Source organism: Lytechinus variegatus, chromosome 1, assembly GCF_018143015.1.
Source record: "Lytechinus variegatus isolate NC3 chromosome 1, Lvar_3.0, whole genome shotgun sequence".
Taxonomy (NCBI): Eukaryota; Metazoa; Echinodermata; class Echinoidea; order Temnopleuroida; family Toxopneustidae; genus Lytechinus; species Lytechinus variegatus.
The window spans coordinates 81,697,269-81,722,740 of NC_054740.1; the positions used below are offsets into that span (position 1 = coordinate 81,697,269).

A 25,472-nucleotide genomic window follows, 5' to 3' on the forward strand; every position below is an offset into this window, starting at 1 on the left:
GTCTATCTTTTTCCGCCATCCGTCGCGTATTTTAAAGTTCCCAATAAGGAGAAACATAACCTTAAGATATTATTTCTTGTGCGTTCTTGATTTAAAAAAATGATTATTGTTGTCTCCTTTGTAATTTTAAATCCCCTTTAAATTATTCAACCTGTTTGTTTGTCTGTTATCCCTTAAATTATATCATCTTAAAAAAGGAATCTCCGTGATGGTATGACAGAATTTTCAGATAAAAGAAAATATCTGCGGATTTTTATTTGTTAGGACTGCGCATTCGCACATTGATTTTTGTCTGATTTTACCGTATTATTCGCTTTCTCTCAAGATAACCATTGAGACTAAGTTATCTCCAATGTAATATTAACAGCGCTGTTTATTGTTCAACAAGAATGAAAGGTGCGAACAGTTATAAGAAAAAAAATAAAAGCAAATGTTTAAGTGATATCGGTCTATAATGTTGGATTTTGTCTTCTTAATCTTTTAGAGTGTAATATACGTCTCAAGACAGAAAAATTCGGACTTCTGCGGATAGATTTCACATCCTAGGTACTAGACCCATTTTCCCCTTCAAAATGCAAGATAAATCAGATATAGTAATACATAATTAAAATACCCTAAAGATGTTAGTAACAAGCAAGATTGTTTGTCGAAGATGTTTTTCGGTTCCTGCAATAAAACATTAAATGAAACCATCCTTTAAGTTGCAGGAAACCGATATCGAGTCCCGATGTGGGGTCGCAAAAAAAAATCTAATCATTTTGCCTCGAGTTTGTCTAATTCATCATCACATTTTCTGTTTCTTTTTTTTTTTACTAGAATTGTTTTATTGGATGTAGACATGGATAGATAATAATAAATATAATTCTTCATGATTCAAACACATTTTTGGTTCCAGTGTTTTAATTCAACGGTGGTCAGGCTATGTTCTATGAGTGAGAAAGAAATATAACAAGTGGAAAGATATTATTGTTTACAGGTAGTGATGTAGAGAAAGAAGAGAGAAAGAGGGATATGGAGACGGTAGATAAATGGAAGAGGGAAGATAGGATATTCTCACACTCCGCCCCCTCCCCGATCGCCCCTCCCTCTCTCTCTTTCCCCTCTCTAATTTGGGGAATTTAGGTGCTCAATTAGCACTTGGGCCTCTTAATCAGCACCCTCTGCCGCTCACTTGAAAAGGAGTGTCGCTTACTTGACATGAAAATGATGCTCAATTAAAACAGAACTCTCTATATCTCTCCCTCTCCATCTTCCACATGTTCCAACCCCTCCTCTCACTTTCCTCCTCTCTATGAACCTATTTTTCTCATCCCTCTATCCCCATCTATTCCTTTGATATAATTGTGTGTGATTCCACATTACTACTCCCCTATAATATTGGAAGGTATGAATCAAAGATCAACTCTACCCTAATAAAAAGTGGATTTGAATGAAAAGAGAAAATCAAACAATAGTAATACTGGAAATTTCATAAAAATCGAATGCAAATAAGATAATTATAGCATTTAAACGGTGTGTGCGTGTATTATTTTGTACTAAGCAATGCAATGTACAGCACATTGAAATACAGATGATTCGATGTCAATACCCACTCGCTATTTCCTTCGTATAAAATATTCATTGCTCGCAATGTTTAACAAAACATTTACAAAACCCACCTCTTTCAGAATGTTTGATTTAGTCACTCGCGCATAGAGACCTGTAGGTGTTATGCGTATTTAAGAAATGTACTATTATTATTATTTTATTACAATTTTGAATATAACAAAGGCTTTCAACCCTACCAATCCAACATTTCCAGGCAAAATAATCACTGTTTCACTTTATGAGGAAAAATTATATCATTTTTCAATGAAATTCAAAAGAAATAGTATGTGACGTCGCGAGGAGTCATTTGTCTGCATACTTTTATAACTGTTTGTTCAACTAAGCGCAACTTAACGTCATGAAATTTTCAGCGTTATGATGTTTCTCTTTTCATTCACGTTAACTTTTTGTTGGGGGCTGACCTGCTCTTTAATGCGTGATGCCGCCGTCCCATGAATTTCGTACATTTTTAAAACAATCTTTCAAAATTAATTAATTTACTGGTGACTTTCATCAGATGTATGAATATATTATTTTAATCTATTTGGTATACCTCAATACGGCCTTTAAATCGTGCTGTTCGCACAAATAAGTAAAATATTAATAAGAAAGAAGGGTTTTTTCTGAAAACAATCTTGGCCAAAGGTGGAACCTATATTGTTGCAGCTCTCAATTTTTTTTCTTTAAATATACTTATGGTAATCGGAAGGTCACCAAATATTTCAAAAGGAAGGATAAGCTCTTGGGAGCTTTGATTTAAGTTTCGCTTACCAATATTATCTAGCCCCATTTCTTTCACATCATATTTAAATCTCCAAGCGTGGAACTTGTTCCTGTTTTTTTTTTTTTCGTGTGTGTGTTTTTATACCTACAGCAATTGCTTCTTGAACAGAAACGTGCAAGCTTCCATGAAAATACAAAACTAAGAGAACCCAAATATAATGTTACAAAATGTCTGTATAGACATTTATTCCAAACTTGATATATTATACACAATATTTTCAAAATTACATATCTATCTAATAAATAGGCACATATTGAATGTATACAAGTATAAAGATGACTATACATTTGCCAGAAAAGGGGCTTTCGTTATGTTACCTTCCAGCTGGCTTTTATCTCTTTGAAGAAAAAAATGTCAAAAAATGCACAACAAGCGCAACCTAAAAATGTGACACTAATCAAGTATCTATACTGCAAGAAATTCTAGTTTCAATCCCGTTGATAAACTGCCATTATCATTGTTATATAGGATGCGCTTCGTCTGTTCACATGTACACGAAAACTTCAACGGAATACCTCAGTATAAAATAAACTTATTTGGGTAAGCCAGGAACCATTGCCAGTTTTTTTATACAATCATTTTAATACATTGCGTACAACTAGACATTGGCCGTGTCAGATGTTAGGCTTCCGTTTACAAACTGATGGCATCTGATTCGAGAAATAACTATTCAAAATAAAGATAAACATATATAATTTTCTTCTCTATTTCACTGTTAAGAAAGATATGTTATATGAAGCACAGCATACCCAAAAGCCTGATACAAGAAAGTAGAGAAGTGTGTAAATACCGGCTATTACACATAGTCATTATTTCATATTCATTACAATAGTCAGTTGGAATGAGACTCTATAATAGTTCTATCAATAGATAATTGGTTGTGGAAAAACCCCTTTATCAAACACTGTCAATTCACGCGATACAATCACCTCCAGCGACTGACAGCCAAGATGCAATGACTAAAAACATTAATAGACACGCCTGCCTGACTCGGAACTTGACTTATCTCCGCTAAGCACTGATTTGTTCAACCTTCGAAATCCTTAGTTAGTAATAAACTGTGCTGAAAATCCTTTCGTGGTGTTGAAAACTCAAATTTTAGTCGCCCGCTAAAAGAGAGCATTCCTTAAAGTTCGCCCAACTTTGATCTCGAGTTCCCTTTATATTTTATTTTCTTCAATCAGTCCTTTATAGAGGGGCTTTCCACAGTAGCCACACCTGTAATGTACTCAATGCATTCCACTATCGTTTTCTCTACCTACGTGCACCGGTGCAGGTCTGGGAAAATGAGACTATCTACACAGCATGTGCGTCATAATTTTATCCTCTGATTTTTTTTTCTCTTCCTCTCTTTATTTTTTTTTTCGTTTTGCAATTTTTGTTCATATTTTTCTTTAAAATATCAGACAGACATTTTGATGTTTCATTTTCACATAGAATTCTACAACATATAATGCACATGGTTATCTATGGCACAATGTTCCCTGTTGATTATCTGTTCAGTTCAATCTGTACATTCAAGTTTCGAGACATCTAACTTGCTGCAGGTATTCAATACACACTAAGATATGGAAGACTCCAACAAAATTTCTACAAAACCACAAATTCACATTTAAAAATCACTTTGTCCCTTAATGATTTTTATAACTTTCACGTAAAAATGATAAAATACATCACAAAATATGAAAGAAAACAAAAGAACAATGGAAAGAAGAAATTATTTCGTGCGTTTTTCGGGTTGTTTTTTCAGTATCCATCCGATTGATTACTGGAAAGATATGGGGATGACGAATTAAACAATATCAGAAAAAAATGTGGGGGGTTATGTTGTCATGATGAAACCCAAAGTCGCTTGTAAGGCATTTACACGTTTTGACGCGTTATGTGTTATTATTAGAATCATTATAAAAGGTTTAAACTGGTTGAAAAGATTGAAATAGATTGAAAAAGATTGAAATAGGTTGAAATAAAACAATGTTGTATGCCATTATTTCAGGATTGTTAGCATTTTCAGATTTAGACAGCTGTTGAATACAAATATTTAATCATAAATGCATTTTTAAAAAATCTAGTCTTTCACTCAGTTTGCTCAAGAGCAATAAAATCAAAATGTAAATCAATAAATCAATCATGGAAAGTTTTGCATCTAGCAAATTCCATTATAAAAAGAGAGGTACGTGTTTTGTGGACCATCCGCACTTCTTAATACGAACCACTAAAATACATGGGGAAAATCCACTGAACACATTTCAAATCATTATTATCAGAACATTACTGTTCAGACAAGCCCTCTCCTCTTTATAAACAGTTCCAATTAAATAACTGTTGGAAAGGTCTTCCAAAGTTAGCCATCTCAAATTTTAAGCATCAAAATGCTGAACGTCGTTTAAGGCAGGAAACTGCCAGAAGTTTGAAAATGATACTCGTAATGCTTGTCCAAATGTTATCTGGTAATTAAATATAAACATGTTTTGGGTAATGGATTTGAACATCAATATTGACCAATGATTGAAAATATTTGGGATATCATATATAATTGAGCATGAAACTTTTTTTACCAGCCCGTCTCCTTTACCCCCCCCCCCCCCCTCTCTCTCTCCCTCTGAAAATGTCACGCTCCCTCAATATTGTACTTTAAACCGTACTCTCTTTCTCTCCAACTAAATCATTATGATAGCTTTTTTTATTCTTCATAATTAATTTGTTTGACAATTATCGCATTCTTATCTCCGTAATACAGTGTACCAATATTGATCGGTGATAATATAACTACCAATGAAATCAATCGTAAAAATCCATCATAAATTAATTACTGAGTTTTGGGGTAACAAGGCCTTGGAATTAATGAGAGATCGATCCCTCAATCAAAATGAATACTCCTCATCCATCACAAGATAATATTTAAATAATAAAGCTAATAACAACATCGAATCATCCTGGCAATAAGAAAATCGATTGTGCTCGACATGTCAACTTCAAAAATAAAAACTGGCAAACATTTTCAAGTCAGGTTAGCGTGTTGGTTGAAATTGATTACATAAGTACATGATAGGAGTTTTAGATTTGATCTAATAGCAGAGATCCAAAGTCACTTTTGTTTCCTAAGAAATGGAATATGTTAAATCTGTTTCTCATCTCGTTTCATTCCGATTGCCGCCATCCTGACTTCAAAGTGAATGCCTCCACGTCCGTTCTAATATTGGAAGAAGGAACTCCATCAGCGGTTGAAATTATATTGTCTTTGGACGACAAGTGCAGTAAGAATCCGGCCCTTTCTGAGTAGGTGGGCGGGGTCTTGTGCCGAAGAATGTATCCATGACAACTGATGAAATACTCATTGTACAATCTCACTCGCTCGTTCTTGTAAACGCGTGTTGAAATCAGTGGTGATGTCACTTAGATAATTCGCTTTACACGTATCATGGCTCTTACAGCATTGAAAGCTTTCTGCAAGGCAAAAATAATAAATAAATGATAAAAGGAAAAGAGCAAAATAAAATTAAACGTGTTGTAAAATGTGCAATGACGTAAAAATAAATACAAATCTAGGGCAAGAGTTTCTTATTTTCAACGTCTTTATTCCCCAAAGATTATAGATGTGCCCTGTTGATATACATGAAAGATACTGGCCACCATTTATAATGTACACGTTTAAAGGTAAATGCCAGTTTTGGTATAACGATCTCAAAATGACTTTTTACAGAATCCAATATAATGACCACCCAAGTGTCTGTTTATATGAATAAAAAGTATGTGCCGAATGATTCTGGAAGAAATTGTGTAATTGCTGAGAAATAAGCAAAATAAGCGCGGATTCGGGCACTTCCGTCGGGTCTTTATTCCAGCAATATAATTATACACTGTCCCACGTGTGCCTATATCTGTGTTGGCGATCTTCATGTGATTGATTTTCAGCTTAGATTCAAAGGTCAAGTCCACCTCAGAAAAATGTTGATTTGAATCAATAGAGAAAAATCAGACAAGCAAATGCTGAATATCATCAAAATCGGATGTTAAAATAAGAAAGTAATGACATTTCAAAATTTTGCTTTATATTTTCAACAAAATAGTTATATGAACGAGCCTGTTACATCCAAATGAGAGAGTCGATGATGTCACTCATTCACTATTTCTTTTGTTTTTTATTGTTTGAATTATACAATATTTCAATTTTTACGAATTTGATGATTAGGACCTCTTGCCTGAAGCACAAAATGTTTAGATAATAGAATTCCACGTTTTCAGGAGGAATGAAACTTCATTTCACATGACAATGACGAGAAAATCAAAAAATTTCATATTTCATATAATAAAATACAAAAGAAATAGTGAATGAGTGATGTCATCAGTTCCTCATTTGCATACGACCGAGATGTGCATATAACTGTTTTGTGAAATGAAGCAAAACTTTAAAATATCATAACTTTTTTACTTTACATCTGATTTTAATGAAATTTTCAGTGTTATGCTTGTGAATTTTTCTCTTTTTATTCAAATCAAGTTTTTGTTGGGGTGGACTTGTCCTTTAATAATGATTTCACAAAGTTCAGTTTATGTAACTGTACCAGATCTAGATCGACGATGTTATAGTAATACTTAACCTTGGTTTTACAGACTTTCTCACGAAATCAGTGTTTTGCTGCAACTACTGTAATTTAGCTTTAAACAATGCCGTCAAGACAGATTTCTGAACAGTGGGTGAAAAAAATATCCTAGTCGAATACTCTGTCCACGCATGCGTAGACCCTACCGCTCTTCATGTTTTGGTTTTAATGATGTTGTCCGGACAAATAGTTAAAATAATCAGTGGAAACAAATCAGTCTTCGATGTTGGAATCAATCTTCAAGTCTTGGACTTGCCCTTTGTCAAAGCTTCGTCTCAATTTCAAATAAAATGGAGAAAGAATCTGCTAAATGTTTTTTTTTTCGCATTGCGGTAATATTGCGACTGTAAGCACAAGGAATGTCACATTGCGGCATGCTGACGAGATGCTTCGGTCCTTGCGAATAATGTGACAGCCTTACTATTTTATGATATGTGGTTTTTGACGGAATAAACTTTATTCTGATGCGTCAAGACGCCGAGAAGAAAAATGTGTCGTAAGAAATATGATTTAGTGTCTCGGGGCATGTTTGATGTACAGGTAATTATGGATTATAATTGTATAAAATAGCGTTAAGATTTGATAAAAGCGTATGAATTTTCATGAGGTCTTTAATGAAATCCGAAATAAACCTTACACAGCAAAATCTGTGGCGTTAATAGAGGACCACACCAGTTCCTTTACACCGGTATTAAATTGACAGTTAGTTTAACACCTATAGGTGTATTACAATACCTTTTGATGTTATATTTACTCTCTTCAGTGTTATATTCAATCTCTCGGGTATAATTTTGACACCTCAGGGTGTGATTCTCTATTAACACCAACCGGTGTCAGTTTTTACAGTGTATCTTGGCGCCAGGTACAGAATGTCTGCTAAATACAATTTAGTGTCCCGATGCATGTTTGGTGGTACAGGGGATTATGAAATGACTAAAGTGTGTCACACTCACCTGCCATCTCCTCTTGATGATGTATTTCTTCAACCTAGCCTTAGATAGAGCTGCACCAGTACCTACATTCTTCTTCGTTAGCCATTCAGCTTCTAAGCATTGTTTAGCTGACAGTCTATCACTGAAAGTATCAACAAGAACGTTGAAAGATAAGTTCAGATCAATGCAGCAAGAATGATGTTTAACATGACCGAAATACTCATTGTGAAGTCAGTTAATATAGTTTAACATCATTAAAGGTGGATTTATGTCAGGTCCTTCCATTTTTTTTATAAAGGGTCAAGAATACGTCAAATACTTAAATACATAAATCACGAAGGGTTGTTTGTATTTGTTTTTGCATTTTGAATTTGAAAAAGATAGAAAAAAATATCATGGCAGCTGCAAACGAGAATAACAAATTGCATCCATTTCTAAAATAGAATTCAAGAGTACGCTATGGTTGCGTATGCCTATTTGGATTGCAAAAGTTATACCGTACTTATATAGGTTTCATGTGACAAATAAAATCATGATTTAGTCCTTCTCTAAAAAAAATAAGCATACTTACTCCTTTTCTTCTTGCAGTAGGTTTTCAATGAATTTCTTTGCAAGATCTGAAATTTCGTCGAAGCACTCGTCATCGAAATCCCATTCAACTTTGAGGATATTACTCATCGTCTCTCCCTCATTATCACCCATGAACGGTGAAAATCCACTCAATCTGTAGTCATGGTAGTGAGAACAATTATCTTTATGTTAATATATGGTGACGTAGTTGCATGGGTTTATGCAGATTTTTTTTCCAGTGACGAATAATGAAAATTTCGAACGAACTCGAAAGCGAGCGAGCTTGTCATGATCATGGAGGTACTATTGTATTTTCTAAACTAAAATCGAAGTATTTCGTTCATACTTTGGTGAATTTTGAGATTTTTTTCAGTTAAAAATATAAATTTTCTAAATATCGGGGGAGGAGGGGCAACTCGCCCCCCCCCCCCTGTCGCGTACGGCAATGCCTAGTGGGACACAGTTTAAAAACATTGGATGAGCCCTAGATAATTTTTTCTAAACAAAATCTGATTTAAGAGATACGCAAATACTGACAATCATGTCAACGTGATGCAAACATTAAAATCTACTCATATGAAGAAAGTCAACACCGTGAAAAGTGAGAACAAGGTTTAATCATTTTGTGCATGTGACATAGACAACAATTTAAATACAAATTAGTTTGAATATATTTCAAAATTCTAAATGATTTGTCATTTCGATTGTGAACAATAGTCGTCGGGGAATTTAGACAGCTTCACAAACAAAATTCTTCTCTACTCACAAGATATAACAGATGACACCCACACTCCACATGTCTGTTCCGTAAGCGACATCATCATATGAAACCACTTCCGGGGCAAGGAATTCCGGTGTTCCGCATGATACCTGTAGTCCTTTAGTATATTTCTGGGCAAGACCGAAGTCGATGATTTTGATTTTGTTGCTGTTTTTTCTTACACAAAGGATATTCTCGGGCTGTAAAGGAAAGTTTTGAATACTGTCAAACATGTGAATCGTGATGTCTTACCTACCTCATTTTCACGAAAAGTGGTAATAAGATAATATAATAATAATAACAATGATAATATTACTAATAAAAATAATGATGATAATAATGATACTAATTTAATGATAATAACCATAATAATAATAATGATAATAATAATAATAATAATGATAAAAATAATAATGATAACAATAATAATATAAATATTATTTACAGAGCGTAGCGGCATCAACTAATATGATATTTTCTTCCAGCGGGTCCTGCATAACAATATTGTTAATGTATTTTTAATGTGTTTTAATGCTATATTACCTGTATTTTTATGAGATTGTGGAAAATAAATAAATCTAAAAAATATCTAAATCTAATATGTTTTTAAAATCTTTCTTCTTTCGAATACCTCGAGCGCCTGACAAGAATACAAATGGTCCATTTTAACGTCTTTGGTATGACTCGGCTCGGAATTGAACCAAGGACCTCCCGTTTATGAGGCGGGCACTCTACCAGTGAGCCCACATGTCAGCTAATGAATGCAGTCTTCTCATTCTTTGATATTTTTTTCTTTTCGAATAGACTTTTAAACTATAGTTTTGCAGTTTGCAAAGATATTCCTGATTAAAAAAAAGAATGATTGTAAAAATAACTACATCATAGTTTCCAGAGATTCCATCCAGTAAGAGTGAATAGTTATATTTCTATAGCGATTCAATCAAATCCATTATATTTTAAAATCATATCCCCTGTAAGTGACTTATTGATCTTATTCACCTACATAGTGTGATATGGTTACAGTGGAGGCATTCTTCAGTCCAAGCTGCACATGCGCATAAAAACATGGAATGACGACTGCGTCACTTTTAATACAAGTTTTTTTTTCAGGCATTACGAAAGCTTACCTTCATATCTAGATGTAGAACTTTCTTTTCATGCATAAACTTGACTCCTTCACATATTTGCCTCATCAGGAAAACAACTACAGCCTCCGTCAATTCGAATTCCTCGTCGACTACGCGATCGAATAATTCTCCTCCTGAAACACTGAGGTGAGACACGAAATATAAAGAAAATATATGTATGCATTCCAGTTCATTATCAATTTATCTACTTCGCTGATTACATACTTTTTCTGTAAATGAATATTCAAAATTGCCATGGTAAGCTACATATTAGTTTTTAATATAACGTGAAACAAATTTGCATACATCTTATCTTAACATTAAAATTAGATTTTACTCTGTCACATAAATAGATGAATTTGAATCTATACTGCCTTAAATTTCTCGAACTAGAAACCTGCCATTTGATTGAAAGAGAAAAACAAAAGTATATTCTAACCACAATAATCATACCCTGGTCAAATGTCTAGATAGTGGTATAAATATGAACTAACATGGCTTATTTGTTTGACATTGTCAGAATGACTGCTGTCACACTAACGAATTCGGCTCCATATACACCGCTGTTATGTCATTGGAAATAATGTATAACAGCTTTGGTCTGTCTGGGGTCGATTTCATTAGTCTAACTTTGGCGTAAGACTCACTATTCGAGAATCATAACCATGTTCGGTCCGCTTGCGAATGCATCGTAAAGTTGGAGTAATTTGGGATGCTGGAGAATCATCATAATTTCAATTTCATGTTCCACCTATGGATGAAAAAATGTATATATATTTTTATAGTGTAAATTGACGAAATTATTATTGTACAAAAATACGATGTGCGAAAGATCGGTTCCATCGTAATTATAGGAAATGTGTAGTCTCCGAATGGTTTAGTCCATTAACACGAAGATTTGTGGATGGAAATAATAGTATCGACAGGTGAATTTACGAAGTATCTAGCCCGCGTAATCGCGTAACTCAACCTTTCATAAAATGTTTTGAATTCAGGAAGTGGTATGCCTCTGACCCTATTATTAGTAAGGTGTTGTGTTGGTGAAAGATTTTTGTTTATCCTCCATGTTGATAAATATGTCCAATTCAAAATTCTAAACAAAATATTCATTGGTCAGCAATTACAAATATACAACAGAGTAAATAGTCCACATAAGGTTAAATATAAGCATATTGATTGGGAGAAACCAATATCATTGATCAAACCAAGCAAGGTATCAGCGTCAATAAAAACAAATGTGTAAAAATAAACTTTTGTACATTCTTTTGTAGATTAATTGTTATATTTTCTGAATATGATCAGATTTTCATATCACAGAAAAGCCTGTTTCGTCTCAGTAATGAAATCTAATCCACATTAAAATCATTTGAATTTCATTTACCTCTTTCTTGTCTTCTGGTTTTTCAGCTTTGATGAATTTCGCAGCCAAAATCTTTTTCGTCTTCTTTTCCACGCATTTATTTACAGTACCGAATTTTCCTCTGCGGATATAAAAAATACCAAAAATGTCAAGTTTCATTACACATGCTAATTTGAATTCTATCGATATAAAATGATATTTTTCACCCCTTAAATCTTGTTCTGTCTTTTTTCGTCAAACCTGAACGGTAAGACAAAGACCTGTTAATAATGTTTATTTCGATGAAGAGCAAATAATAAATCGGTCCATAGTACTAACCAGCCTCTACATTTTCGAGTTATTCATACTTTTTAAGCCATGTTTTCTCCCAAACACCAACGAAGTTAGTGACACTTCTAATCAAACCTCTATTTCCTTCATTCTTCCTTCTACATGTTCTATGCATTTCATAACACTGTGTGACATACTGATTTTATTATTTAAAGTATCTAAGATACATGATGAGCAAATAAACAAACGAAAAGTACATACTTTCCCAATTCCTCTCTGATTTCATACGACTCTTTGACATTCTTAGATTGAACTTTCACGTCCCTGGGCTCGAATGCTGCTTCATCTATGGAGGAATGGGAGAGATAAACAGCATTATCAGCATGTTGCAAGCAAGTCAAGTATTGGTATGTTCACTATTGACTTTGATTACCTGTATGTCTTTTCTTTTGAATATTGAAAAGCTTTTAGAAACACAACGATTGTATGCAATTCTGCTGTACAACAACAGTAACAATAACAATGACAAATCCCAAGAAAGGGAAATCATTATCTAGGCGAGATAAAGCGAGCTTCAAGTCGGTTAGAACTCCTGGGCTTTCGTGTGCTCGGCTATCGATTAGAATACCTATAAGAGAATAGTATAAAAAGTCTTGACCACTAATCTTCTCATTCCTTCATGTTTTTTTCGATTTCGGGAGATATTCATCACTTAGACTAAATTTTATATTTCCATAAACCTCATAGTTAACGGATTTTCAATTTAATACAATCTTCATGCTGGAGCCTCCATTAGGACAAGGCTTGCTTGAATTACGCTATACGATCGTCTTCAGGTTTAGATATATATTCATCACTTAGACTGAATTTTATATTTCCATAAACTCCATAGTTAACGGATTTTCAATTACAATCTTCATGCTGGAGCCTCCATTAGGACAAGGCTTGCTTGAATTACGCTATACGATCGTCTTCAGGTTTAGACGGTAACATGACTATCTCCGTGGGTGATCAATTTTCTACACCTAACGGTCGTTGCTACTTAATGTAAAGGACGGTAATGGCCTTTCAAATATTTGAAAAAATAAAACTTGCGATTTAACCAAAAGGTACGGTATGTTAATCAATAGTGGGATCGAGTAGCGTGCATTCTCAGTACTGGTGGGATTTGAGAAAATTCATGAATATTCTTGATGATTAGTCTTTGACGAAATAAGACCTTCTCTGACACCGAGAAGAAAGCGTCGCACAATCTATCGGTCTAGGGGGAGGGGGGGGGCTCTGCGCTTCGCTAAGAATGCCAGTGCAGCCATTACAAGTCCAGTGCAGAGTGATACAGTGAAATGCGATAATTTTTTTAAGGCTAGTGACTTATTATCCCTCCCAGCGTATAATTCATCACTTACACCGGCCATGTCGTCTTGTCTTCTGCACCTCTGTATATGTATATATTGTTTGAATTGCCCGCTCAAAAAGGTCAAATTGTAGTTTTTGCACTGCAACGCAGAAAGCTTACAAGAACATAGAACCTCTATTGGCAAATGCCCTTCATGACAAAGAGCAACCAAGAAGTCTTTATCGAAATTTTGTGAATCAAAACTGCAGTTTCGCCCTGAGCTCTGGACAAGCGACGTATTTGCAACTTTTTAACCAGCTCCGAAACTTAACACGAAATTGCTGTTCCGGTTTACCAATAGAGCAGTTCGTAGTTACTTCACGGACAATTTTGGTTAAATGACCTTTCATTTTTTTCATTATGATAGGCAGATTTCAAAGCAAGATATTACGTAAGCTTGCCTTACATAGCAGGATGAAGAAATTTAATAGACCAGGTGACTAGAATAGCACACAAATGAACACTTATGAAGACATTTGTTGCATTCCTACTTTGAATGCATATCTTAGCATGTTGCACAATGTACTTTGCAAACTGTGAAATACCATCGTTCGTGGAAGCATTGTTGTTTTTTGTGGATGTAAATGAAAACGACAATTCAAAAGAATATATGAATAATCAAGACATCAAAGTTGGTGCTTATCTCATTAGATTTTAAAGCACCATGTCACTTTAGTACAAATGACCTTCTTCTGATCATGCGTAAAATCTTTTGATCATGCGCAGAAAGGAACTACGAACTGACTTATTTTCGAATAGGACCTCCCAGCTGTCATTTGACGGGCATTTACAGTACATTTACTGTGTTCTTAAATTCATCGTTCGCCGTGGAAGCAAACACTCCCTTATGTAAAACTGCGCAACCATTAGTGCAGGACAGGATACTTATTTAGCATTCAAATTCCAAAGATAGCTGCTCGAAATTTAACATAGGCCCTAAGTGTCATTAGAATTTTGCGAAGGAAGGCTTCAAAAAGATCCTTGGATATAAATACATAAAATAACAGTGAAGGTCAGCAGAGCAAGCAATGACAATTCTAAAGAATATCTCTTTCTCCTGCTGCTATCCTGAGCTGATTAATTTTTAACGGCTTCACGACTGTGCACCGACTTGTCACTGAGCGTTAAATAGAGAAAAGGGTCATTGTAATCACATAAAAAACGCCATTGTTGAGTGTCTCTAAGGCTGTCAGTTAAGAATCCAGATTGTAAAAGTCGACTTTCCTTTCAAAGTCCGTCAAAAGCGGCCATGGCTCGGGTGGATCACAACAATGATTATGTTCGATTCTTTTAGCACACAGCGCATAGTTTAGCAAGTCCCTATACACTTGTATGAAACAACCATATCACCATGACGCACCTCAACTACTCCTGTAGTATGATAGGTAAGAAATTTAATTTCCTTATTATTATTATTCATATATGTGCATATTTTTTTCAGCTCAAAACAATATGAATTAAGACCATATCAACAGATTTTTGTGCGGTGTATATGCTGGGTTGCTTTCTTCATTCAATAGAATGCGAGCTTTAACTGAAGAATGTCTTTCTTGAAAATGTGATGATTCTACTTTAAAAAGACAAAGTGCATTATGTCACTATTTTGGTATGATAATGGAATATAAATTCAACGCTATCGTACTTATTGTACAAGATCCATTTACTTCTACTTACCAGGCTCGTTTTCTTCGTCCAGTTCATCGTCTGTGAAAATAAAAAGTTGGAGAGAAATTTTAATGTATTATGTGTTTTAAAACCACATTATGTCATTGTATTTTTTAAATCATTCATTTATCGGAAGCACAAAAAGTTTATTTTATGATTATTCGGGCAGTATAGGCTAATGCTTCCTGCATTAAATACGTCATCGCTTTATATCCACCATCACTGGTCCACCTCAATTCTACACTTGCCCTTTCAACCGATATGTTATAGTGTTAATTAGGTCCATGAGGATCTAATGAGGATCCATTTTAGAATCCCCGTACCAGATTAATCTTAATAGAGTATTGTGACAAGAAGATAGAGTTTGACGGTTGTTTGATGAGATGTATACCAGAAGACTGGTTCCTGGAAGAGGAAAAGGCCGTGTCGTTAGAATGTCAAGCATGTAATATCACCCTGGCGGTTATCGTGTTTATGACGTATGTTCATGGGTGGTAGAGGCAGTCATTATCCCACTGATACAGGATACCGTTGGGTTATATCCATGCGTTGTAACGTCCATGGTGCCGAGGAGGATGTTCGCCCCTGTAGCATGACGTCTATTCGTGTTGTTCACGTGTCCACAACCTTGGGTAATCCTTTGTTTAAGGCAATATGCCACAGTAATATAGCACCCTGGATAGATTTCCCCGGTCCTGAATTTCTTACCCTTATGTCGTAGTATTCTAATTCATTTGACTGCTATTCTTTTCCACATCCACGTCACAGATAAGCTTCCCAGAATCAGAAGGACTACATAACTCCCCCAACATTCTTGTATTTTGACAAATGTGACAATTACAATGTAACTTTCTGACCATTAAACACATGGAAATCACGGTACGTTTTCCCAATTGGAATAGTACATCCAAATATTGGAGCCTTACAGAACTCTGATCTTGCTAATGAAATGTGCAGTTCAATTTGAATGTTGGCTGAAATGTGCTGTTCACATTTTCTAGAAATTGGAACGGAGATTAACAAATTTATCATTAGAGTCTATAATCTGGTACGACAGCCGTCTTGAAATGATTGAAATAGCAGCTAGTATCTGCATTTCAAATGCGCCAAAGAGATCTATCACGAAACAAGTATGACGGTAGGATGAGAATCAATCTTACACATCATTTCATTCATATTTTCGCCAGTACATTCTCTCTAACTCAAGGTACCTCAAGTTATTTGGAAATCAATACCACTCGATTTTATAATCTGATTTTAACATTGTCTTCGTCTAATTTTGTATATTGTTAGTTTACGCTATCGGCTTATTGTTTTATGTGTATGTATATAGGCCTATAGATTAAGCCTGTTATTGGCCATGCATCCGACTGTTGAATTGACAACTGAGGTACACAACCGTCTTGCTATTTTGAATTAGCATATAAAAAAATATCCAGCTGACTAATTGATTCAATAAGTAGAGAGATAAATCATTGAAAGGACATTATGCAGATGAACAAAAATACAGAAATGTATATTCAAAATATTTGTTGAGGAAAGTTTCCTTTATTTGTTTATTACTACTATCGTCACTACTATTATTGTTTGCAGTAGGAAATTGCGCAGTCTTAATGAGTTCGTGTAATGTTGCTATGCACATTTCTTTGACCGACAGCAATATCAAGCCGGTTGTTTCCGATGTAGCCCCACTTGTACTATTAAAATGATCAGTGATTGATGATGTAATTTTACATGGTATTTGAACTTCAGAATTTCAACCGTCTCAATCTGTCATAATTTATTCATCTTAGGTCTGCTGCATCAGTGTGCGTTTAGTCGTGACATACCAGACTTGCAATCATCTAAACTGGGGACATTCCTTCCCCCTTGCAAGCTCCTTGAAGAGAGTGATCTCTCCTGCTAATTCTTGGTCGCAATCTTGCCTGGTAGGGTCGTTATGTTGAAGTTTAAATGGCATTCCAGATATCTACTTTTAGTCCATAACCCGCCACTGTGTGAGATCTTTGCAATCAGTTCACTGTAATGATCAGATTAACATCTGACATCTTCGGCATTATCATATACTGTGGAGCACGCTGGACGACATGATAAGAAAAGGCCTTTGAATATAACGATATTATATCCTGGGACCTTTTCTTAGACTGCAAGTTTATTACCCCTTTTCCGATTTTCAACAATGAAATATTTCCTACTTCTGGCCGGTTTAATTTAATTTGGTCCAATGCCAATTCGTCCAATTGCCAAGTCGACCCCTATCATTTGGTCTACCATCAGTTTGTCCAATATCCACATGGTCTACTTGCCATTTCGTTCCCTTACTATTTCGTCTAATAACCAGTTGGTCCAAAAGCCATTCAGTCCATATATCATTTGGTTTCATTAGACTAAGAGCTATTTTCGCAAAATTAATGAAAATAAAAAGAATATTAGACCAACTGGTCATGAGACGAAATGGTCATAGACGAACTGGTGATTAAACAAAGTGATGATTGGACCAAGTGGTTATTGGAACAAATGGTTGTTTGACGAATTGTTGATGGACGGAATGTCATTAGACTAAATGAAGGTAGACCATTTGGTGAGTGGACGAATTAACAATTTACCCTTCTGGCCTATGGTTCCCAATTAATATCAGTTGCGGTACAATGATAAAACTTTCAAATATGTATTTTTTTATTTCCTAATTTGATCTTTGAAACATAATTATTTTGCAAATCATCTTGGCTTGCAAAGGATGGAGGGTAACCCAAACGCGTATGTTGAAGTTTGGAAAAGTAATAATAATGTTAAGTTATGGATTGTATGTGCAGAGGATTTGTAAACCCCAGCAGGGTTCTTTCCATCTCGAGAGATCTCGGGATTATCCAGGTCAGACGTCTTCAATAAATTAGAATGACCGATCTACAGACTGCTGGGGACAGACATTCCAACCTGGTCAGCCTCAGATAGGACACCAAAGACTGCTCTAATATGTTCCAACCTTTACAAGTAACTGCTAAGCCAGTTGTCTCTGTCCTTTGGCCTTCTTAAAGTCATCTGTTTTGTCTATCAGTGGATAATTAGCCAGCCGCCGGCTACATGCAGCTCTGGCAATGTCGTCCTTGCCATCTACCCTAGGGTACGTGAATTCTGTTTCTCTGATTACAAACAAAATGCATCTATTTGTACACCACTACACCCTCTGTTAAAAAGTCTATATCATCAACTCTTGTACATAATAAAAATCCTTTGTAGATGACAAAGATCAAGACAATCATTGATTTGGAATTTGATCTTCGTGAATCTAAGCTACAATGGGTCATAATTTTGATAGTCTTCTACAGCTGCAGAGTACGGTCAAAGTAAGGTTCTGCTTTATGTGTTTATTATTTTTGTTGAAAATTTAAAAAATGAAATTAAACAAATCTATTATAATACTCGTTTATCTCTATATCTTTGAATTGCGATACATTTGAAATAAGATTAATCTTGCTTACCAGCGTTTTCAGATGGTTGGATTGGATCCGAGATGGCGCTGGGTTTCGACTTTCCAATGGCGTTTATACAGCTGACCCGGAATTGATATTTCTTGCTGTCACTAACCCCCTTGCAGGCATAGCTAGTACTGAATACGTTATCGGCGACATTCTTCCATTTCTTGCCACCATCGTCGCTCATCTCTACAAGGTAGCCCGTCACAATACTTCCGCCATCATAGGTGGTGCCAGCCCATACCAGGTTGATGGTGTCCTTCGTGCACTTCGCGGCAAAGGGCTTGTCTGCCGGCGGTTCAGGGGGTTCTGAAAACAAAGATGGTGGTATAAACCTTCGTAAGATGCAGTTTTACTTTAGGATATATCCATCATAATTTATGGACACATTTTTTTTAAACATTTATGGGTGTTCCTGTGGTTGGAAAGAACTATTCTGATTTTTCTTTATCAGATGGTATTGTTTACTATACTCTCGAAAACTGGATCTGTCATGAAATAATAATTCAAGAATTATGATGGCGACTCATAAAAGTTCAGATTACCTGGTACTAACTCATACCAATCCCATTATTACACAATTGTATACTGTTATGTATAAATGAAGAGGCAGTACTTTTTAATAGCAATCTTCTTCTGAGGTGTTCGGTACAGCGTGATATTTTAATCAACTTACCAGCAGGCATCTTGACTTTATCTTATCCTGCAGAACAAAAAATGATAAAGGGAAGAAAAACAATTTACGATACTGAGTCACCTTTATGTAATTTTAAATTGAGCAACATACAGAAATGCCAATAAACACATTGATGTGTAATTAGATTTAGAGCAAAGTGGTATTCTGCATTTACTGTGAATGTTCAAATACAAACATCCTATTCTCCAATTCTGAAGCGCCATAAAGCTGGATTTAAGATTAGCTACTAGTTAAAGCCAATTTGTATTTACTACGGGCTGAAGGGCTAGACATTTATAAACCAATATGTCGTATTTTTCTAGTTCTTATGAAATTCAAAGACCATAATTTAACAAAATATAATAAAGTATTCTGTTTAAAATAATATCACGAACTAGCTGTAAGGTGCTGGTTTTACCCTAAAGTTCATGTAAAATTATTTTTCAGATAGACAGTGCTTTCATATCTAACCCCGATAACGAGAGGCTGCTATTACTCACATCTCCTCAAAACATGATATACAATTCCTGATCATATCAAAATATATCTACAATCTGAAGAGAAAATGAGAATTAGAATTTTTGTATAAAAATCTTTCGAGTCATCCTTGACATTCTCCTAGTGCAAAAGTCTATCTCCTAATATCATCTAGAGTGGCGCTCCATTGGTGACCCTCGGTGGTTCCATCTGTACGCAAAGATTGACCTATGACGTAGAGCATCTTGTTTGAAAAGGATGGAGTGGAGTGAGCGAGCATAAGAAAGTGATACGAATAACAAACAGATGAGGAGAAGACTTCTTGTTTATCCTCACAACAAACACCACTTGGAAACTTAATGGCAAATCAAAATAATTACATTGGTAAGGTAATAAGGTTATATCCGAACTGTAGTGGAATAAAAAAATTTAGTTGGACAACCGAAAAATCAATTTCCCTAAGTTGATGTCAAAAGATATGTTGCCAGTCTCAAAGACTTTGCGCAAATAGACTTGTGTCTTTTTCATTGAAAGACTATCACGATTCCGACAAAAGAGACATGGTAAATTACACCTGGCACCTTGTATTGGTGTAAGGCAAACCCCTTTAATGCAGGGACGGTCTTCGAAGAATGCATCAGGGCAACACATACGAACACATGAATGAACTATGGCATTTTCCTTCATCTAACCTACTTTCATGATTGCTGTATAACTTGTATCCTGGAGAAACCACGTAATACGACTGAAAGGGGTGAATTACAACTGTACTGGTTTATGTAAAGGAATGTGTGAACCAGAAGAAATACTGAAGTAGATTTTGATAACGTTGTCAGCTTGCGGAATGGGTCGATGCTCACTTCTTTTGGAGAATAGCCGATGAAAGGTTATAGCTTCTTAGTAATTCCAACACGGTTATGCCACATATAACATAAAACTTATAGGAAACTAGAACGTGATATGCAAACTAAATACAATGTAAGTGTAAAAGCAAGAAAAGGTGCTCCAATACACAAATTGCATAAATTTTCAATATCTTTCACCCTCATTTACAATATAATAAGTAACAATATTGCTTGAAATCATACATTACGTATCATTTTACGCATATCACTCATAGATTATCAGTTTACTGTATTATTACATTTTTGTCACATATTAGGCATCAAAGATTAGTTGATCAAGAAACACTTGAGTATGCAAGATTATTATTGGCGAATTTACATTTTGAAAGAAGTTTCGAACCGGCCCCCTCCCGATATATCAAACAATAATGAAATCTTTAAGAAAAAAGAATGGCCAACGAAAATGTCCTCAGCAATCTCAATTATTTCTCAACTTAAAAGGAAAAAATGCATTATTCGCAATGTTTTTTCACAATTGAAAAGCAAAACTTGATTTATAATACTACTTTACAGTTTCGAAATTTCCGTGATATACTTTTTAAGGATCTTACCAAAGGAGAAAAAAAAATCCGGAGTGTGATGAAAGTGAAGTATTCCTAGAGTAAAACACCAAACAGACCCTTCAGAAAAGACCATATACTGCGCAGATCTTCAATAGAATGGGTTTAGAAAGACTCGATATCGCAGTGACAAGAAAAACGCAGAGACTCAGCTGATAAAGCAAGCAAGGCACACAAGAACACTCTTGGTGAAATCACCAAGGCATTAGAGAGAAAGGGCATTGGCGACCCATCCATCGATAAGGTCATACAAACGGAGGTGTGACGTCATTGCATGGGAAGCATGATGGCATTTTCCGGATACTGTATACAAACATCTCAGTGGGATCTTATTAATGCATCAATAATATGTAAATCAGCACAACGATATAATTATGTCTAATACAAAAAGAATCAAAATGCCTTATAAAATTCAATAAACATGATTTAGCTAGGACATTAATAAAGTTTTAGAAAAAATACGCATCTTATTTGTTTTTACTTTATATTCATCTTTCAATTTGTAAAACTGTATTGATCTGTTCATCAAAAAGTAATGCAACAATGAAAAAGAATTAGTTTCAAAAAGACAAAATCCTTTTTTATATGAAACTAAAATAGCGTCGTTAATCAACAGTGCAATAGATTCATGACTAAAATAAAAACTTTGAAAGCTCTTTTGTTATTTTTGTTTTATTCATTTTTCTTTAGCTATAAAACTGCAGGTGAGTTCTACTTTGGTCCTTGGGATTCTATTCCTGACACATGACTTGGATTCCTGTGGTTTTTATTCTTCACGAATTAGTACGAGCTATTTCGGACACCGAATCTGGTGTTTCCGAGTTTGGAAGATACTTGCTTACGTCACTGAAAATGGTATGAGCCCTCATCAGAGAGCCTTGCACCACGCGTCAACAAGCTCCAAGGGACCAGTATCTCGAAACGTAAGGACGTAACAAGGACTCTAAAGGTTTGTCTGGAAGGGGTTAGTTATATATTCATTTTTATCTCTTAAATATATGTGCAACTCCAGGAGCGGATCTAGCTCTTTGCTAAAGGGGGGGGGGGGGCAGATTTCTCGGTTTTACTGTGTGTTGCCCAAGTTTATATCACCATTAGTGAAAATTAAGCCTACAATACGTTGCCAGGGGGGTATTGTTTAATGAGAATCTTCAATAGCTAGAAACTAAGAAACGGCACATAACGTAAATCACTGCTTGTTTTTCTTTTATTTCATTAATCAATATTTTTTAACTTAAACACACATTCATCCGAATATTGATGTTCTAAGAATGATCTATACGTATATCAAAGTGACCGTAGTGACAGCATTATTCTCATGAAATAAATTTGGTTGGGAAAGATATATTATCCGTATATTGTTTTAGTTTTGATTGTAGGCCAGCCGAATTATTTTGAAGAATACTAGTTTTAATTAAATACGAAAAGAAAATGTTTTAAATCAAAGCATTATATACATATTCATACACACATAATATGGAAAATACAGCAAGGTCAAATGTACCAACATCGGATATCGATTTATACGGAAACTTGTTATACTAAAAAGTTGTATGAAGAATTTGCTTTTAGCTAATTATGGAGATTGAGATGGGCACTACAATGCGATAAATGTTTGAACCATGTTTCTTAAAGGTGTTGATAACTTCATGGAATGTGTATTATTGTTAAAATTATTGATAAGGATTAAATATGTTAAAAGTTAACCACTAATATGAAGGTTTTATTTATACATGACTATAACTACTGCCATTAGAGAAATGGTATACTGGGATCGATGACCCTCTATTATTTTCATAAAGGTAAAAAAAATCTGACAATCTTTGCATCGTATTTCATTCACTATAATTTGAATAAATGATGATGGCAAAAATATTTCCTCAATTCCATCTATTACCCTATCCATCCACCCCCCCAAAAAAAAAAAACAATAAATTGAAAAAAAAAAAAAACAACGAGGGGACAAACTCGGTACGCAATCTTTGGAAGTAAGGAAGAAATGTCGACATAATGCCTACACGTAAGTCGCCGATATGAATACGAACGTAAATAAAATTAAAATTTTTAATTGCAAAAACATTCAAATACAAAACGAAGAGTAGGTGAAATTACATATGGGAAGTTTGTGCACAAAACACTAGGTAAAGTTTTGAATAGAGAGGTAAAGATATAATGATTGTAAATAAAACCATGTCGTTGATATAATGAGAACCATGTCGTTGATATAATGAGAACCATAAATGAGAAATCAAATCACTAATTACAAGGCGATATAAAATGGCAAATGGTATTACATAACAATATCAGTATATGAAACAAAATAAAACTTCGTTAGTAAAAGAAATATAATCTTTAATGATGAAGCTGGTGTACAATGAAATAGTGCTGGTTTAACAAAGGTTGCATGTATGGTGAGATGATAAATGAAAAGCTCAAATTACACCCATATTAAATTTCAAAGCGATTGAAAATAGAATATGACGTTACAAATGGGAAATCAGTCTCAGAAAAAAATATATATTTCTCGAAATATATACCATCGAAGAACTGAAAGAGAACACTTTCCATAGGCGATTAAGGAGGACATAATGATTAAGAAAAATAATCATTAATGTTCATCGAAAATTAAAGAAAAATTAACCTAGGTGAAAACGTAATACCGAGCAGGTCTGTAAATTATTCTATTATACAAGATGGCGGAAAGAGATGAAAAGTGTCTAGAGCCTCAGAATGAAACAGTCGTATAATAAATGTTTTGTTGATGTATATACAAAAGAAAATTCTAGAGAAGAAAAAAAAAACAGTAAGAGAGGATCAATGTTAGAAAGACATTGCTTGGAGTTTGATTCTGAACTAGCCTAGATTTTGTCTACATATAGTTGACGTTCTAACCAAGTAGATATATGGTTTCTCTTGCTTGACATTCTTCGAATTCCAAATACAGACAGGAAAAGGGAAGAAACGTCCGACCCGACATTACACGCTCCTGACTCTCCAACCATTTTGGTTTTCGAGTTTAAAGCCCCCATTTCTAAAATTCACTTGACGAAAATCTCCTAGCAAAAAGAACTTTACTCAATAATTTGAAATATAATAATGAAATCTTTGAAGGAAAAAATAGGTTTTTGGCTTACCAGAAAAGAAGAAAAGGATGCAGTTGAAAGTGTTGGGCTTTTGCCGAAGATACTTCCCCACGCCTGAACTGAACGGAGTTCCCTTTCTCGCGTACGTCCTGATAGAGACACAGAGAAATCTCACGATCCCATAATGCTTTGCGAGCGCTGGGGTCGATGGGAGGAGCTAAAAAATGGCAGGCTGCATAGGCCCGTATGTATCGCCTATAGAAATAGTGTTTGCGTGTGTCTAAAGGAATGGAGAGGTTTAGAGGGAGCATGTTTCCCCTATACCAGCCCGATGAAAGGAAGCTTATACCTTAATACCCGCTGCTCGCTCAAGAAACAATGTGCTCAAGCTAACCCACTCTTGTTTAACACAAATTCAAAGTTGAAGGATGTTTCAACTTCAGTCATTTTAAAGACTTTATTCTTTGGATTCTGATTGTGCTTGCTCTATAGGTAATTTATTGCATTCCTTTTCTCAGAAATCACAATTTGTATGTCGGAGTAATATAGAACATGATGCTTATCGACAGAGATGAAATTGGTTAAAAGTATATCGGACATGATGCACCTCTCCTCCCCCCCACCCCCCCCCCCCCCCCTCCAAAGGAAAAAAAAAAGAACATATTCACTAAATTTCATATATTCCATTCGTAGCGATGAAATTTGCGTATGAGATTAAACAATTATTTTCAATTAATGTGATATATGTTTATTATGAATGAAAGAGAGCTTGTACTTGTTTTTTTCCGAGTATTCATTCCATCGCGGCGTGTTTGCGATATATTACACTGGTCTTTGGCGCCCAAAGTCTCGGTCACATCACAAACAGTGCACCGGCGAAGACGATCCCTGAACATTGGAATGCCGGGAATTCATCGCCATGTATGGTAATGAGCAGGATCACTTCCAACCAATCACGCGCGCTTCCTACCAGAAGGGGCGCGAGCGCGGTCTGCTGTCAACGGGGGTCGCCGTCATATCTTTCGGACTGCAAGCGGGTGTTCGGGTTTGTCATCCGATTCGGATACTTGACCGGAGAGATACGGGTCATTGTGATGTAATATCATCACATTCATTCACTCTTTCCCTTACATCCGTTCCATTGACTTTTTCTTTGGATAGAAACCAATAAGGCCTACGTTGAGGCAAGACAGTAAGAAGGAATATCATTACTCTAACCATTGTTGTTACTCTAATTGCCATT

General features: G+C 35.2%; 1 protein-coding gene across 2 annotated transcripts; it reads right to left on the reverse strand.

Moving 5' to 3' along the window:
- Window positions 1-2,526: 2,526 nt before the first annotated feature.
- On the reverse strand, window positions 2,527-24,547 carry LOC121424934 (myosin light chain kinase, smooth muscle-like). 2 transcript variants are annotated; one of them, XM_041620832.1, is made up of 12 exons: window positions 24,281-24,547; window positions 19,205-19,231; window positions 18,535-18,837; window positions 15,065-15,094; window positions 12,256-12,340; window positions 11,746-11,845; window positions 11,012-11,115; window positions 10,365-10,506; window positions 9,244-9,437; window positions 8,479-8,631; window positions 7,929-8,049; window positions 2,527-5,818 (listed from the first exon to the last, which is right to left on the reverse strand). In XM_041620832.1, exons 2-12 carry the CDS (start codon window positions 19,212-19,214, stop codon window positions 5,768-5,770), a joined length of 1,293 nt encoding a protein of 430 aa, XP_041476766.1. In that variant the 5' UTR covers window positions 19,215-19,231; window positions 24,281-24,547; the 3' UTR covers window positions 2,527-5,767. The 2 variants fall into 2 exon arrangements, with proteins under 2 accessions (XP_041476766.1, XP_041476773.1); XM_041620839.1 differs by lacking the exon at window positions 24,281-24,547 and adding an exon at window positions 21,138-21,330.
- Window positions 24,548-25,472: the final 925 nt, after the last annotated feature.